This window comes from Osmerus mordax, chromosome 22 (genome assembly GCF_038355195.1).
Source record: "Osmerus mordax isolate fOsmMor3 chromosome 22, fOsmMor3.pri, whole genome shotgun sequence".
NCBI classification, from domain to species: domain Eukaryota; kingdom Metazoa; phylum Chordata; class Actinopteri; order Osmeriformes; family Osmeridae; genus Osmerus; species Osmerus mordax.
Window position 1 is genome coordinate 12,605,676 of NC_090071.1, and position 13,379 is coordinate 12,619,054.

Genomic DNA, 13,379 nt, shown 5'->3' on the forward strand with positions numbered 1-13,379 from the left:
CATGGATGGACGGAAAAACATATTTAAGGATGAACGATGAAGGGGGAAATGAATTACGGAAGAGACCTAGAGCCAAGTAGTACTCTTCCTATCTGATATCTGTTCTAACTGATATTTTTCAGAAGGTTACTCACAGTATTTTAAACCAGGCCTGAGCCAAGTTACCAGCTGAGTGTGGTGCCTTTCTATCCCACGTTTTTTTACCTTGAGCTCCCAGTGATTGAACTTCCAACCAGGGGAGTAGTTATCCCTGAGATCGGCCTTGACGCGGATTTGGGCCTGCTGTAGGCGAGCCAGGTACTTGGAACACTGGGCCAGGAGAGCCTCCTTCTCTGCCTCGGGGAGGGAGGCTGTGAGGCCACACGGGATAATGATGACCTGGAAGAGGTGGGAGAGAAAACGCATACAACACCATAAAAGGATGTGTGTGTGTCGGTGCATATGCATGTTTTCTTGTGTGTGAGATCTGTCCCCAGCATCAGGCTGAAGTCTCAGTTGAAAAGGCCATGTGTGTTTGTGTGGGGAGGGGGTACCTGCAGACATGCTACCCTTGGTGGCAGCACCAGACCCATGTTGTCTCCGTGGACCATGGTAAGAACGCCGATGGTCCTTGTGGTGATCCCCCAGGAGTTCTGGAAGGCCAGCTGCTTCTCCCCGGGCTTCTTAGGATCTTCAAACACAATGTCAAACATGCGGGAAAAGTTCTGACCCAGGTGATGGGAGGTGGCACCCTGAGAGGAGGAAGAGAAGATGACAAGCAAGGAGGAGAAAAATCATGCGTTGATAAGAATTGGGAGACTATTCAGTTTTCACGTGACGTCACGTTCCAAGGGACACGTCCCCCTGGAGGGCAAAAAAGACTTTCCGCTGCCCGCCACCCATTATAAAGTCATACATTTACGTTGAGTCTGCTGCTTTTGTTTAGGAATAATGCCGGATAGTTGTTGTGCTATCGGATGCACTAATTGCAGAGGAGACAAGCCTGGGCTGGGTTTCTACAGAATTCCGTCCGATAAAGAAAATATAGAGAGGAGAAGATTGTGGATTTGTGACGTTAAATGTAACGCTACCTCTGTCTCCGGGGAGGGCATACAATGGCAGCCGTCCAAATATACACGTATATTGGAGCGAACACTTCATCAAAGCTAAGCACAAGTAAAGTTAAACACAAGTATATTAATTATCGTATTTTCTGCCATAAAACACATCTTTATGTAATCGGTTTGACATAGTTTGTTGTGTATCGAGGCGACCAACTGCAGTGGTCGCAGTGAGATAAAGTTAGCTAGTTAGCTAAGTAGTTGGGTTGTTGTGTTAGACGCCAACACTTGCAGTTTGTGTCCATATCTTTCCTTTACTTTAGCTGAGAGGTGATCCAAAGAAACGTGGGAAGGTCAATTTGCCGGCTTTTGCTGCGTCTCAACGGTGTGAGCCGCTATCGCCAGCAGCTTTCTGTCCTCCAGGTCACCGAGCATGTCACGTGACTGAAAACTATGAATGGGGATGTACAGTATAGCTGTGGGATTCGACCCGCTGTCCCTACTGGGGATGTTACCTGGATGGCTCTGCCACTTGCTGAGATAAAGGCCCTCCACAGTGGTGGTATAGTCTCCGCCTGCAAACTTCTCCTTCTCCGTTTTTCTGCCTTTCACTACTGGATGGCCATCAGCTCCTCGTACACCCGTGCATACAGGTCCAGGATCTGTAACACCTGGGAGGGAGGGAAACATTAGGTGAAGTGAGTATAGGGTGCGCACACACAGAAGCAGCAAGGTAAAGATATACAAGAACAGAGGCAAACACGAAGTGGTAGGGTAATTAGCATCCAGCTAGCCAGCTGTACCTCCTCGGCTGCCTCCTCTTTGGTGGCGAAAGCTGTGTGTCCCTCCTGCCACAAGAACTCCCTGGTCCTCAGGAAGGGTTGGGGGTGTTTGAACTCCCACCTCTGGAGAAAGGAGAAAATAAGTCAGAATGTGGGCGTAATATGAACCCTTGTATTAATCACAGCTTGCTTCAAACATCGTGTCCTCCGTAAGAGGTTGAGTGTAGAGAGAGCAGGCAGGAAGTAGAGCAGATACTGACCACCACGTTGCACCACTGATTCAGCTTGATGGGCAGGTCTCTGTGGGACTGGACCCACTTGGCATAGGCTGGGTACATGGCTGCAGGGGACAAAGACTGGATGAGGGTCTGTAATCAAGAGTGGTGTGTGTGTCAGAGAGAGAGAGAGTCTGACCTGTCTCGCTGGTAGGTCGGACAGCGATGGGCTCAGCTAGCTCGGTTTTTCCTGACCGTGTTACCCAGGCAACCTGTAAATAGTGTTAAAAAACAAAGAACATTAAGAGAAAGCGTTGAGTAATGTTCTAAACACACTCACATTCTCTCACAACATCCTCCTCACCTCAGGTGCAAAGTCCTCGATGTGGGACTTCTCCTTCTCAAGAGCGGCCTGGGAGACAAACATGGGGAAGTAGCAGTTCTCCACACCCAGCTTCTTGATCTCACGATCAAAGAACTCTTTAATGGCCTCCCAGATGGAGAAGGACCAGGGTCTCAGCACGTAGCAGCCAGACACGTCATAGTACTCGATCATCTCAGCCTTGGTGATCACCTGCAGCACAGTGAGGGGTCAGATGGGGCGGAGAGGTCAGGGGTGAAAGGTCAAGAAGTAGATGACAGGTGAGAAGGAGATGGTTCAGGGATTGGATGAAGGGTAAAAGGTCAGGGGCTTGGTTGAAACACCAAGGAGATCTGAAGTGAGGCCGTAAGTGAGATACACACTTACCTGAGAGTACCAGTCCGCCAAGTTCTCTTCCTTCTTAGCCTCCAGACCCAACCTAGAGAAAGAGAGAGAGCAAGCACAATGTTAGTCTAGAATAGCATTTATAACCCATGGTCCTATCCCTTCCTCGATTTCCTCACATTCACTAGTGTCTCACCTGGTTTGTTTCTTGGGTGCCTGGCCCTCTCCTGCTCCTCCTCCTATTAATGCCTCCTTCCCCTGACTGGGCTTGTCTCCCTTCCCCTTCTTCCCTCCTCCTCCTCCCTGCTTCTCAGTCTTGTTTTCACGCTCTTTGCGGTTCTTGTCCTCGGCACCAGGTGTGCCAGTGGTCGACAGTGGTTTGTAGTCCTCACCAGTAAGGGCTTTGTACTGGTTCTTTAAGGACAGAAGGGTCTTCACCGCCTCATCCACCTGGTCCTGTGTATGTGTGTGTTTGTGAGTGTGTGTGGGGGAGGGCAAAGGCTGTCAATAATTCATTTTCAGTCACGTTATCAGAACAGTTATTTGTTTTAATTTACATTTTCACCCCCGGTAAAGGTCAGCTTGCAACATAGCCCTCCACTGTACCTTGGGAGCCTTCTCTGATTTCAGCTTCCTCACTAGCTCCCCCTGTTGGGCAACCTGGGAGAACAACTCCTTGCACTGGGGAGAGGGGCCTTGTGCGGACTGGGTGAGACTAGCCTGAGCAGGGGCTGCTGGAGCTTGTAGTCCAGGTTTGTAGTCATGTCCTGTTTGCTGTTTGTACTCTGCTTTGAGAGCCAGAAGCTGTTTCACTGCAGCCTCCGCCTGGTCCTGAGAGAAGAAGGGAGGAAGTGAGAAAGGGCGAGAGATAGAAAGGATGAGTCATATGGGACAGACCTGTATAACCAGAAAGGCGATGTGTTAAAAATGTGTTCCCTTTCTGCTCTCTGGTATGTTTACACTTCAATCCTGTTCCTGAAGAGCTATCCTTCTGAAGTTTTTACTCAGATGCCACTTATAACTAACCTATTTAAGCTTGTCAAAACACCTAACTATTAGAATCAAGTTGGCTAGATTATAGTTGGAGCTGATAACAGCAGGACTGAATGTCTCCAGGGACAGGGTTGTATAAAGGTAGTATACTGGGCTGTACTGGGGCCTCACTTTGGGAGCTTTCTCTGCTTTCAGCTTCCTCACTAACTCCCCCTGTTGAGACACAAGCTCAGAGATGCCCAAGCCTGCTGCAGAGGCAGGGGCAGTTTGGTCAGGGGCAGATTTAGGGGCAGAAGTAGGGGCAGCTCCAGGCTTGTAGTCCTGGCCAGTGGCCTGCTTGTACTCTGCCTTCAGAGCCAGCAGCAGCTTTACTGCTGCATCAACCTGGTCCTGGGTAGAGAGAGAGAGGAGGGGGATGGAGGGAAGGAAAGGAGAGGAGGGAGAATAAAAGGAAGAGGAGAGGAAGACAAAAAGAGAAGATGAAAGGGGAAATGTAGGAAAGAACAAGGAGGATGTTAATAGGACGAGAGGAGTATGGATGGAGGAGTAGGAGGCCAGAAAAGAAGAAAATACAGTTAAGAATATTAGAGAACAATTAAGAATTTGAGTTCTAAAGCCATAGACTGGGGCCTCACTTTGGGAGCTTTCTCTGCCTTCAGCTTCCTCACTAGCTCCCCCTGTTGAGACACACGTTCATAGATGTCCAAGCCTGCTGCAGGGACAGGGGAAGTTTGGACAGGGGCAGATTTAGGTGCAGGAGCAGAAGTAAGGGCAGATTTAGGTGCAGGGGCAGAAGTAAGGGCAGCTCCAGGCTTGTAGTCCTGGCCAGTGGCCTGCTTGTACTCTGCCTTCAAAGCCAGGAGCAGCTTTACTGCTGCATCAACCTGGTCCTGGGTAGAGAGAGAGAGGAGGGGGGTGGAGGGAAGGAAAGGAGAATGAAAGGAAGAGGAGAGAAAGACAAAAAGAGAAGATGAAAGGGGAAATGTAGGGAAAAAAGGAGGATGTAAATAGAACGAGAGGAGTATGGATGGAGGAGTAGGAGGCCAGAGAAGAAGAAAATACAGTTACGAATATCAGAGAACAATTAAGAATTTGGATTCTAAAGCCATAGACTGGGGCCTCACTTTGGGACCTTTCTCTGCCTTCAGCTTCCTCACTAGCTCCCCCTGTTGAGACACACGTTCATAGACGTCCAGGCCTGCTGCAGGGACAGGGGAAGTTTGGACAGGGGCAGATTTAGGGGCAGAAGTAAGGGCAGCTCCAGGCTTGTAGTCCTGGCCAGTGGCCTGCTTGTACTCTGCCTTCAGGGCCAGCAGCAACTTTACTGCTGCATCAACCTGATCCTGGGTGGAGAGAGAGGAGGGGAATGGAGGGGAAGAACGAGAAGAGGAAGATGGAGAGAGAATGAAAGATGAGGATGAAAAAAAGAATGTTGGAAAGAGGATAAAAAAAGCAGAGAAAATGTACAGTGCAGAAGTAGCATAGGGAAGAAATTGAGTATTTATACAACTGTAGAACTGTGAAATATTGAGCAAGGTAGCAATTTATGAAGAAAGGAACATAAAGAGAAGGAAACAGAAGAGACAAGAGGAAGGATGGGGGGGGGTCATAGAAAAGTACTAAGGAACATGGATGGGATGTACAGATCATAGGGTGGCAGACTATTCTACCCCCATTCTACCATAGCCTGCCTGCCTGCCTTTCCTCACCTTTGGGGCTTTCTCAGTCTTCAGCTTCCTGACCAGATCCCCTTGCTGAGTCACCCTCTCATACAGGTCTGTGGACCCTGAGACTGGGACAGCCTGCGCGGGGGCTGGGCTGGGGGCTGGGGGGGCCATCATCCCTGGTTTGTACTCCTGGCCAGTCAGCTGTTTGAACTCGGCTTTGAGAGCTAGCAACTGCTTGACTGCGGCATCCACTTGGTCCTTTGGGGGTGGGAATGGTCATGTTGGAATGGTTAGTTAAAATATATAAATTAGAGTAACACCAGTTTACCTCTGGTAAGGTTCAAAATAATCCATACAATCAAAGAAAGTGCTACCTTAGGAGCCTTCTCAGCCTTCAGCTTCCTGACTAGCTCCGCCTGCTCAACCACACAAGCAAATGGACAGGAGACTGAGTCTGAGGAAGGGGTGGGTGGGGCAGGGCTGGAGCTGGGAGGAGCAGCCATGCCAGGCTTGTAGTCCTGGCCTGTCTGCTGCTTGAACTTGGCCTGTTCATGGAGAGTAGAGAAAAAGTAGAAGAGATGGAGACAGAGATTTTATTGTACTGAAGGTCACTTAAGATGAGAACTGAAACAAAGGAAAACCTATGAAGAATTTAATTAACCAGTCTATATAATATTTACAAATCAAGATAAACAGCAGTATTGAAATCCGTTCATCTGTTGACCTTGAGAGTGAGAAGCTGCTGTACGGCCTTGTCCACCTCCTCCTTGGGGGCCTTGGCAGCCTTGGCGAGGCGAATGGCCTCGCCCTGGGCCACAATGCTGGAAAACACATCTCCCCCTGGGGCTGGGGCCGGGGTCGAGGCTGGGGCTGAGGCTGCCTTGGATTTGGAAACAGGCTATGGGAGGAGATATAGAAATAAAAATAGATATGGAGATGAGAGAGATATGGATCTGTATATGAAGACAAGCATACAGACCAATGTGGAAAGAGACTATACAAATATTATATTATAGAAATTGAGAAAGACAGAAACATTTTAACCATAAAATGGTTAAAATGGTTAAAATGCAAGAGGTCCTGTCCCAGATAGATGTCTCCAGTGTGTAGTATTAGTGACAGGGTTCTGGAACGTACTGTGGAGGAGACCTGGCCCTTGGTCTTGTCCTTGGAACCAGCCGTGGGCATCTCCTTGGTGTGTCCATCAGGAATGTAGAATAGCACACAGGGGCTCTCCTTACAGCTGTGGGGACTGAAGCGAGCAACAACCAACAGAAAAAACAGACACACAGCAGACATTCTGTATTACAACCCCAATTCCAAAGAAGTTGGGACTTTGTGTAAAATAAAATAAAAGAATACAATGATTTGCAAATCTCATAAACCCATGTGTTATTCACTATAGAACATAGAAAACATATCAAATGATGAAATGTACCATTTTAAGGAAAAAGTACGGTAATTTAGAATTTGATGGCAGCAACAGGTCTCAAAAAAGTTGGGACAAGGCCATGTTTACCACTGTGTGGCTTTTCCTCTTCTTTTAACAACAGTCTGTATATGTCTGGGTACTGAGGAGACCAGTGGGAGACGAGTTGTGGGAGAGGAATGTTGTCCCTTTTGTGTCTTATACAGGATTCTTGCTGCTCAACGGTCCTGGGTCTTCTTCATATTTTTTGTTTCATGATCCACCAAATGTTTTTAACTGGTGAAAAGTCTGGACTGCAGGCAGGCCAGTTCAGCACCCGGACTCTCTATTACAAAGCCATGCAGTTGTAAAAGATGCAGGGTGTGGTTTAATATGGTCTTCCTGAAATATGCTAGCCTGACGTTGTCATACTCATAATTCTAGTCAGAATATGAGTCTGATACCGCTCCGTTGGGCTGTGAGTATGGGGCGTGTTTCAACCGAACCCGGAAAAAAATGACCTACAACCAATCAGAGCAACGTAGTATGTTGTTTGTTGAAAACAAATTCAACCCAAGCGCTCTTTGGTGACGTGGTTGATTACGTTACTGTTGATCATCTGTCCGTCATTGTATAAAGCCCGCCCTGACAATTTGATTGGCCCAAACAGCTCGTTCGGACATAGTTTTTCCCCCCAACCGAGCGACCCCAGACCCAACTTCCAAACCAACATTTTTTGTGGGCGGGGCTAAGTTAGGCTGGCACCCAGGCTAGAAATATGCAAGGCCTTCCCTGAAAAATATGTTGCCTCGACGCAAACAAATGTTGCTCTAAAACCTGTATTTACCTTTCAGCATTGATGGTGCCTTTCCAGATGTGCAAGTTGCCCATTCTACAAGCACTAATGCACCCCCATACCATCAGAAATGTAGGCTTTTGAACTGAGCACTGATAACAAGCCGTCCTTCTCCTCTTTAGTCCAGAGCAGTGGTTCCCCACCCTGGTCCTCAGGGCACCCTGTCCTGCATTTTAGATGTTTCCCTGCTCCAACACACCTGATTCAAATGAATGGGTCGTTATCCAGCTCTGCAGAAGCCTGCTTATGACCATTCATTTGAACCACTGGTCCAGAGGATGCAGCGTCCATGGTTTCCAAAAATAATTTCAAATTTCCATTCATCTGACCACAGTTTTCCCACTTTGCCTCAGTCCATTTTAAATTAGCTTAGCTAGTGTCTGCGTTTCTGGATCATGTTCACATATGGCTTCTTCTTTGCATGATGGAGCATTAACCTGCATTTGTGGATGGCACGGCAAACTGTGTTCACAGACAATGAGTTATGGAGGTGTTTCTGAGCCCATGCAATGATTTCCATTACAGAATCATGCCTGTTTTTTATGCAGTGCCTGAAGATCACAGGCCTGCAGAATTTATTTTCTCCCTTGTCTTACACAGAGATTTCTCCAGATTATCAGAATCTCCTAAATAGTTTTTTATTATATTATGGACTGTAGATGGTGAGATATTCAAAGTCTTCACAATTTTACGTTGAAGAACATTTGTGAACCTCTGCCCATCCCTACTTCTGAGAGACTGCCTTTCTAATACCCCCTTTCCACCAAAGTGAACCGGGAGCTAGTCCGGAGCTGGTGCTAGAGCCGGTTCAATTTGCGAGCCTTCTATGAACCGGTTTGCTTTTCCACGGGCTATACTAGAGAGCTACCACAGAGCCACATCATAACGTCACTGTATACGCCTCATCTTTCCCAGCAACGCTAGCGCGGCAGTGCCAAACACAAAGCAGATACCGTCTAAAGCATAGATATATAAAGGCCTTTATATATATATATATATATATATATATATATATATATATATATATATATATATATATATATATATATATATATATATATATATATATATATATATATATATATATATATATGTATGGTCTAAAGGCTGTTTATCAATCCGAAGAACACTAAGAACGTGAGGTTGAGATGCGTGTTTTCTTGGCTATTGCGCAATACCCTGGACTCGCAGCAGTATGACAACACTGGCATTATCAGCGCAACATTTTATAAACTTTTACTGTATAGTGCTCTATTACATTTGTGTTAAATATAGGCTCAATAGTACAGCAATGGTGGTCAAAGGATTCTGTTCGTCTTGTTGGTCACGGTAACCCCGCCCCTGACGCAAGCGGTTCTTAATACGGACCAATCACAGCCAAGGGGTGTCCGTAAAATGACGGATAGTCAAGAAAATCAGGAGGTGCACGTAGAGCTCTCCGAGAGGCTTGGAGAGGGCGTTCCACATCGGAGAGGGCGTTCCCTGTGTCTGTCTCCGTGAAAACGTAGTAGTATAAAATCGGCCTTTACTTGGTTCCCACTCTAGCCCAGCTCCGATGTGGTGCTACTTGCAAACCATTTTTCCTGGTTCGGAACCGGTCCTCAGGCTGTCGAAAGAGAAAGAACTGGTTCGAGATTAAGCACCCGGCTCCGAACCAGCACCCAAAACGCATACTCTTTACATACCCAATCATGTTACTGACCTGTTTGCAATTAACAATTGCTATTTATGTTTACAATGATCTATTGTGAATGACATGAGTTTGTGAGATGTTCAAATCATTGCATTCTGTTTATATTTACATTTTGCACAGCGTCCCAACTTTTTTGGAATTGGGGTTGTAGATCACATCTATTTTCTTATCTATCCTACGAAAGTGTAGCTTGGAAGACACCTTGTCTCCACCTCTTATATCCTAAATTAAGTTTTACTTTAAGTTTCACACACTTCATTGTGTTTGTAGTGTGTTTTCTGTTGCATTGGTAGTCATTTATGCTAAGTAAGGGTCAAGATGTGGTCTGGATGGTTATTTTTCACGGATGATGGTTGGGTATTAAAGGGAATGTGGACCATTGTTCTCTCTCTTCACACTTCATCTTCTTATATTTTCCCGCATCATTACACCTTTGGCCATAAACTCTGGCTTCCCTTTCATTTACAATATCCATGCTTACATGACACAATCCTCCATTTTGTAACATGTTGATTAAATTAATTTGCAATGTTATACTAGAGAGGATACAATTTCTGGGGAAATTGTAGGGTGTGCTTGCTTGCGTCGGTTGCACAGGGGTCTGTATATTTTATATAAAAATGCATCGGGCCTACTTATTATTTATAAAGATTACATAGATTTAAAAGCATCTTTTTTTTGCTGCTCATTTACAACTCAAAATACGAGTGAAGTGTAGAATGAAATATGATGTCTTCTCATTTCCCCTGAATCAAAACGAATACATTTGGCAGACCGGTGTACAAATGGACCTAATCTCTATGACTTAAACGTCCTTTTAAGTTGTCCCTTCTCGTGATATTTTCAGGCATTTAGCCTACTCATATTGCATTCATTCATTAATAAAGAACCCCCTTTGAAGATTATTCTACGACTTTACCGGCAGAAGATAGAATCGCGATTCAAACAGTACCATCTGCTAACTGAAAATATGCCCCCAAAAACGTAAATAAGCTTGACATTTATTTAGTGGAAAATAGCTCATTCATAAAAAGCTCACTGGTAGCGATCATTGTCAGTAACAACTCAAAATGCGATATAGCCCTGTGTGGAGAAGCTGCCCCGGTAAATTCTACTACTACAGTACAGTACTAGACTACTGCTGTGTTCGTCTTGATAGCGATTGCGTTGGTTGAATTCGATTAAACGTTCCGTTGTACGGTTTAGGCTGAAATTAATTATTTTCATGAACAGATTGACAAAGTTTAGGCTGTGGCAATGAAGTTCAGGTTAGTAGTCAGATAGTTTCCCTACTGAAAGACTTTTGAGTAAGGGGAGTGCCGAACATGTTCTGTTGCCGTTTGACTTAAACAGCTGAGGAGTTGTTGTTAGCTACTCACACTAGTGTCTCGGGTACAGTAGGCTACAGCGTTGCAGTGAGCTACACTGGTTTGAAACCACAGGTAATGGTAATTTCACCAACAAATCGTTTACTAATGTCAGAATAAATCCTACAACGAAAATGTATATGTGAGGAATGTTTATTTTAACGATTGAAAACAGATACATCATAGACCACTGTAGTATGTGTTGCCCGGGCAACACAGGCTAATGTCATGATGCTAATATGTCAGTGAAATAGTAGACTACTGTTTCCGAAAGTAGATGTACTTCCTTAATAATATCAGCTTATATTGTACATTACACATCACAATTGTGTGTCATATCACAAAGTAAAATGAGTAAATATTTATCACCCTGGCCTCTTTGTTTGTGGCGTTTCTGCAGCTGCCTTGCAGTAAAGCTATAGTTAGCCTAGCTATCCCCCAAGTTAACAGATGCGAAACGAATGTTCTGCCAAAGGTAGTCACGCGTGTTTTCGTGACATTATTGCAGACCGGTGTAAAAATTGACCTAATCTCTATGATTTAAACGTCATTTTAAGTTTTTCTCTTCTCATGATATTTTCAGGCATTTAGCCTACTCATATTGCATTCATTCATGAATAAACAACCCCTTTGAAGATTATTCTACGACGTTACCCGGCAGTAGAAGATGGAATCGCAATTCAAACGGTACCATCTGCTAACTGAAAATATGCCCCCCAAAACGTAAATAAGCTTGACATTTATTTAGTGGAAAATCGCTCATTCATAAAAAGCTCACTGGTAGCGATCATTGTCAGTAACAACGCAAAATGCGATATAGCCCTGTGTTGAGAAGCTGCCCCGGTAAATTGTACTACTACGGTACAGTACTAGGCTACTGCTGTGTTCGTCTTGGTAGCGATTGCGTTGGTTGAATTGGATTTAACGTTCCGTTGTACGGTTTAGGCTGAAATTAATTATTTTCATGAACAGATTGACAACGTTTAGGCTGTGGCAATGAAGTTCAGGTTAGTAGTTAGATAGACTTTTGATTTAAGTAAGGGGAGTGCCGAACATTTTCTGTCGCCGTTTGACTTCCTAAACAGCTGTGTACTGTAGCTAGATGTTTTTGTAGTGTGTCTTGCGTAAGCTACAGCGTTGCAGTGAGCTACACTGGTTTGAAACCACAGGTAATGGTAATTTCACCAACAAATCGTTTTCTAATGTCATAATAAATCCTACAACGAAAATGTATATGTGAGGAATGTTTATTTTAACGATTGAAAACAGATAACGCTACATCATAGACCACTGTAGTATGTGTTGCCCGGGCAACACAGGCTAATGTCATGATGCTAATACTTCAGTGAAATAGTAGACTACTGTTTCCGAAAGTAGATGTACTTCCTTAATAATATCAGCTTATATTGTACATTACACATCACAATTGTGTGTCATATCACAAAGTAAAATGAGTAAATATTTATCACCCTGGCCTCTTCTCTTGTGGCGTTTCTGCAGCTGCCTTGCAGTAAAGCTATAGTTAGCTTAGCTATCCCCCAAGTTAACAGATGCTAAACGAATGTTCTGGCAAAGGTAGTCACGCGTGTTTTTTGTGACGTTAGTGACGCAGTGACGTTAGTAACGTCAGTGACTGTGGCTAGCAAATTAGCCACCGTTAGCTTCACTTTTCGCCACAAAAACTTAACTTACACTTAAACCATGCAACGGAACGTAAATTCCAATAGAAGCAACTCAATCGCTACCAAGACGAAACTTTTGACACCTACGTTGTCTATGTAGGCCAAATATTGACTGAGTTTTAGGGGGGCAAAAAGAAATAAAAATAATAATATATATGTGAGAGAACAAAGGTTGTGCTCTCGCCGAAGGCTTGAGCACACCCAAAAACATAATCTTCATTCTACTTCACTTTGACCAGTCCTGCTCTAATTCAACCCATCGCGTCAAATATACAACATAGATTTTGTACGTATTCCTATTCTGGATAGTTAACGTCTCTTCCATGTGTGTGCGCACACTCAAGCTGAGCATTCTTAAGTGACGGACTAACCTGACTTGTTCATAGGGCTGGTCACAGATGTAAAAGCCCCGCCTCTGTAGCTGAATGATGTCTCCCTTCTTCAGGCTCTTCAGGCAGGGATCTCCCAGCATCTTCTCCTCCAGCTGGGATGGAGGAATGGGAGGAGGAGAGGGAGAAGGGGGGAGTAAAAAAGGAGTGGAGCACAAGATCATCAAATCATCTCTCACGATCAAATCATGATCCAGATATTGGGGGAGACATTGAATCAACACCCATCAATTCACACCCCATACCTTGCTCTGGTGGTTAATGTAGGCCTTGAAGTCATCATCCTTCCCCAGGACAGGCTTGGTGATGAGGTGTTGGTAGTTGACACACACGGTGGGCAGTAGAGGGGCACGGTCTGCCTCGGCCAGCCAGGTGATCTTGGTGGTCTTCTTGTAGTCCCGGTTTTCCAGGTCCAAACGGGCCTCCATGGATGACACCTTAGCACTCGCGTCTCTGGAGAGCAGTTCAACAAATTCAGTCTCCCCAACTATTCTTATCCCCCCCCCTTTAACCCCTGATCACCTTCAATCACAAATTGTTTGTACACTAATCTGTATATATAGCCCATCAGCAGACATGCA

The 13,379-nt window shown here is 45.0% G+C and overlaps 1 protein-coding gene across 1 annotated transcript in view; it reads right to left on the bottom strand.

The window, feature by feature from the left end:
- eprs1 (glutamyl-prolyl-tRNA synthetase 1) overlaps window positions 1-13,379 on the bottom strand; it is a 33,281-nt gene that overhangs the window by 5,246 nt on the left and 14,656 nt on the right. The window contains 21 exon segments of the mRNA XM_067260535.1: window positions 205-378; window positions 534-731; window positions 1,556-1,588; window positions 1,590-1,660; window positions 1,663-1,711; window positions 1,844-1,945; window positions 2,083-2,162; window positions 2,237-2,309; window positions 2,402-2,611; window positions 2,786-2,837; window positions 2,940-3,199; window positions 3,350-3,574; window positions 3,908-4,126; window positions 4,372-4,626; window positions 4,861-5,079; window positions 5,446-5,661; window positions 5,778-5,948; window positions 6,128-6,301; window positions 6,541-6,655; window positions 12,781-12,893; window positions 13,044-13,251. Coding sequence (XP_067116636.1) covers window positions 205-378; window positions 534-731; window positions 1,556-1,588; window positions 1,590-1,660; window positions 1,663-1,711; window positions 1,844-1,945; window positions 2,083-2,162; window positions 2,237-2,309; window positions 2,402-2,611; window positions 2,786-2,837; window positions 2,940-3,199; window positions 3,350-3,574; window positions 3,908-4,126; window positions 4,372-4,626; window positions 4,861-5,079; window positions 5,446-5,661; window positions 5,778-5,948; window positions 6,128-6,301; window positions 6,541-6,655; window positions 12,781-12,893; window positions 13,044-13,251 — 3,217 coding nt within the window.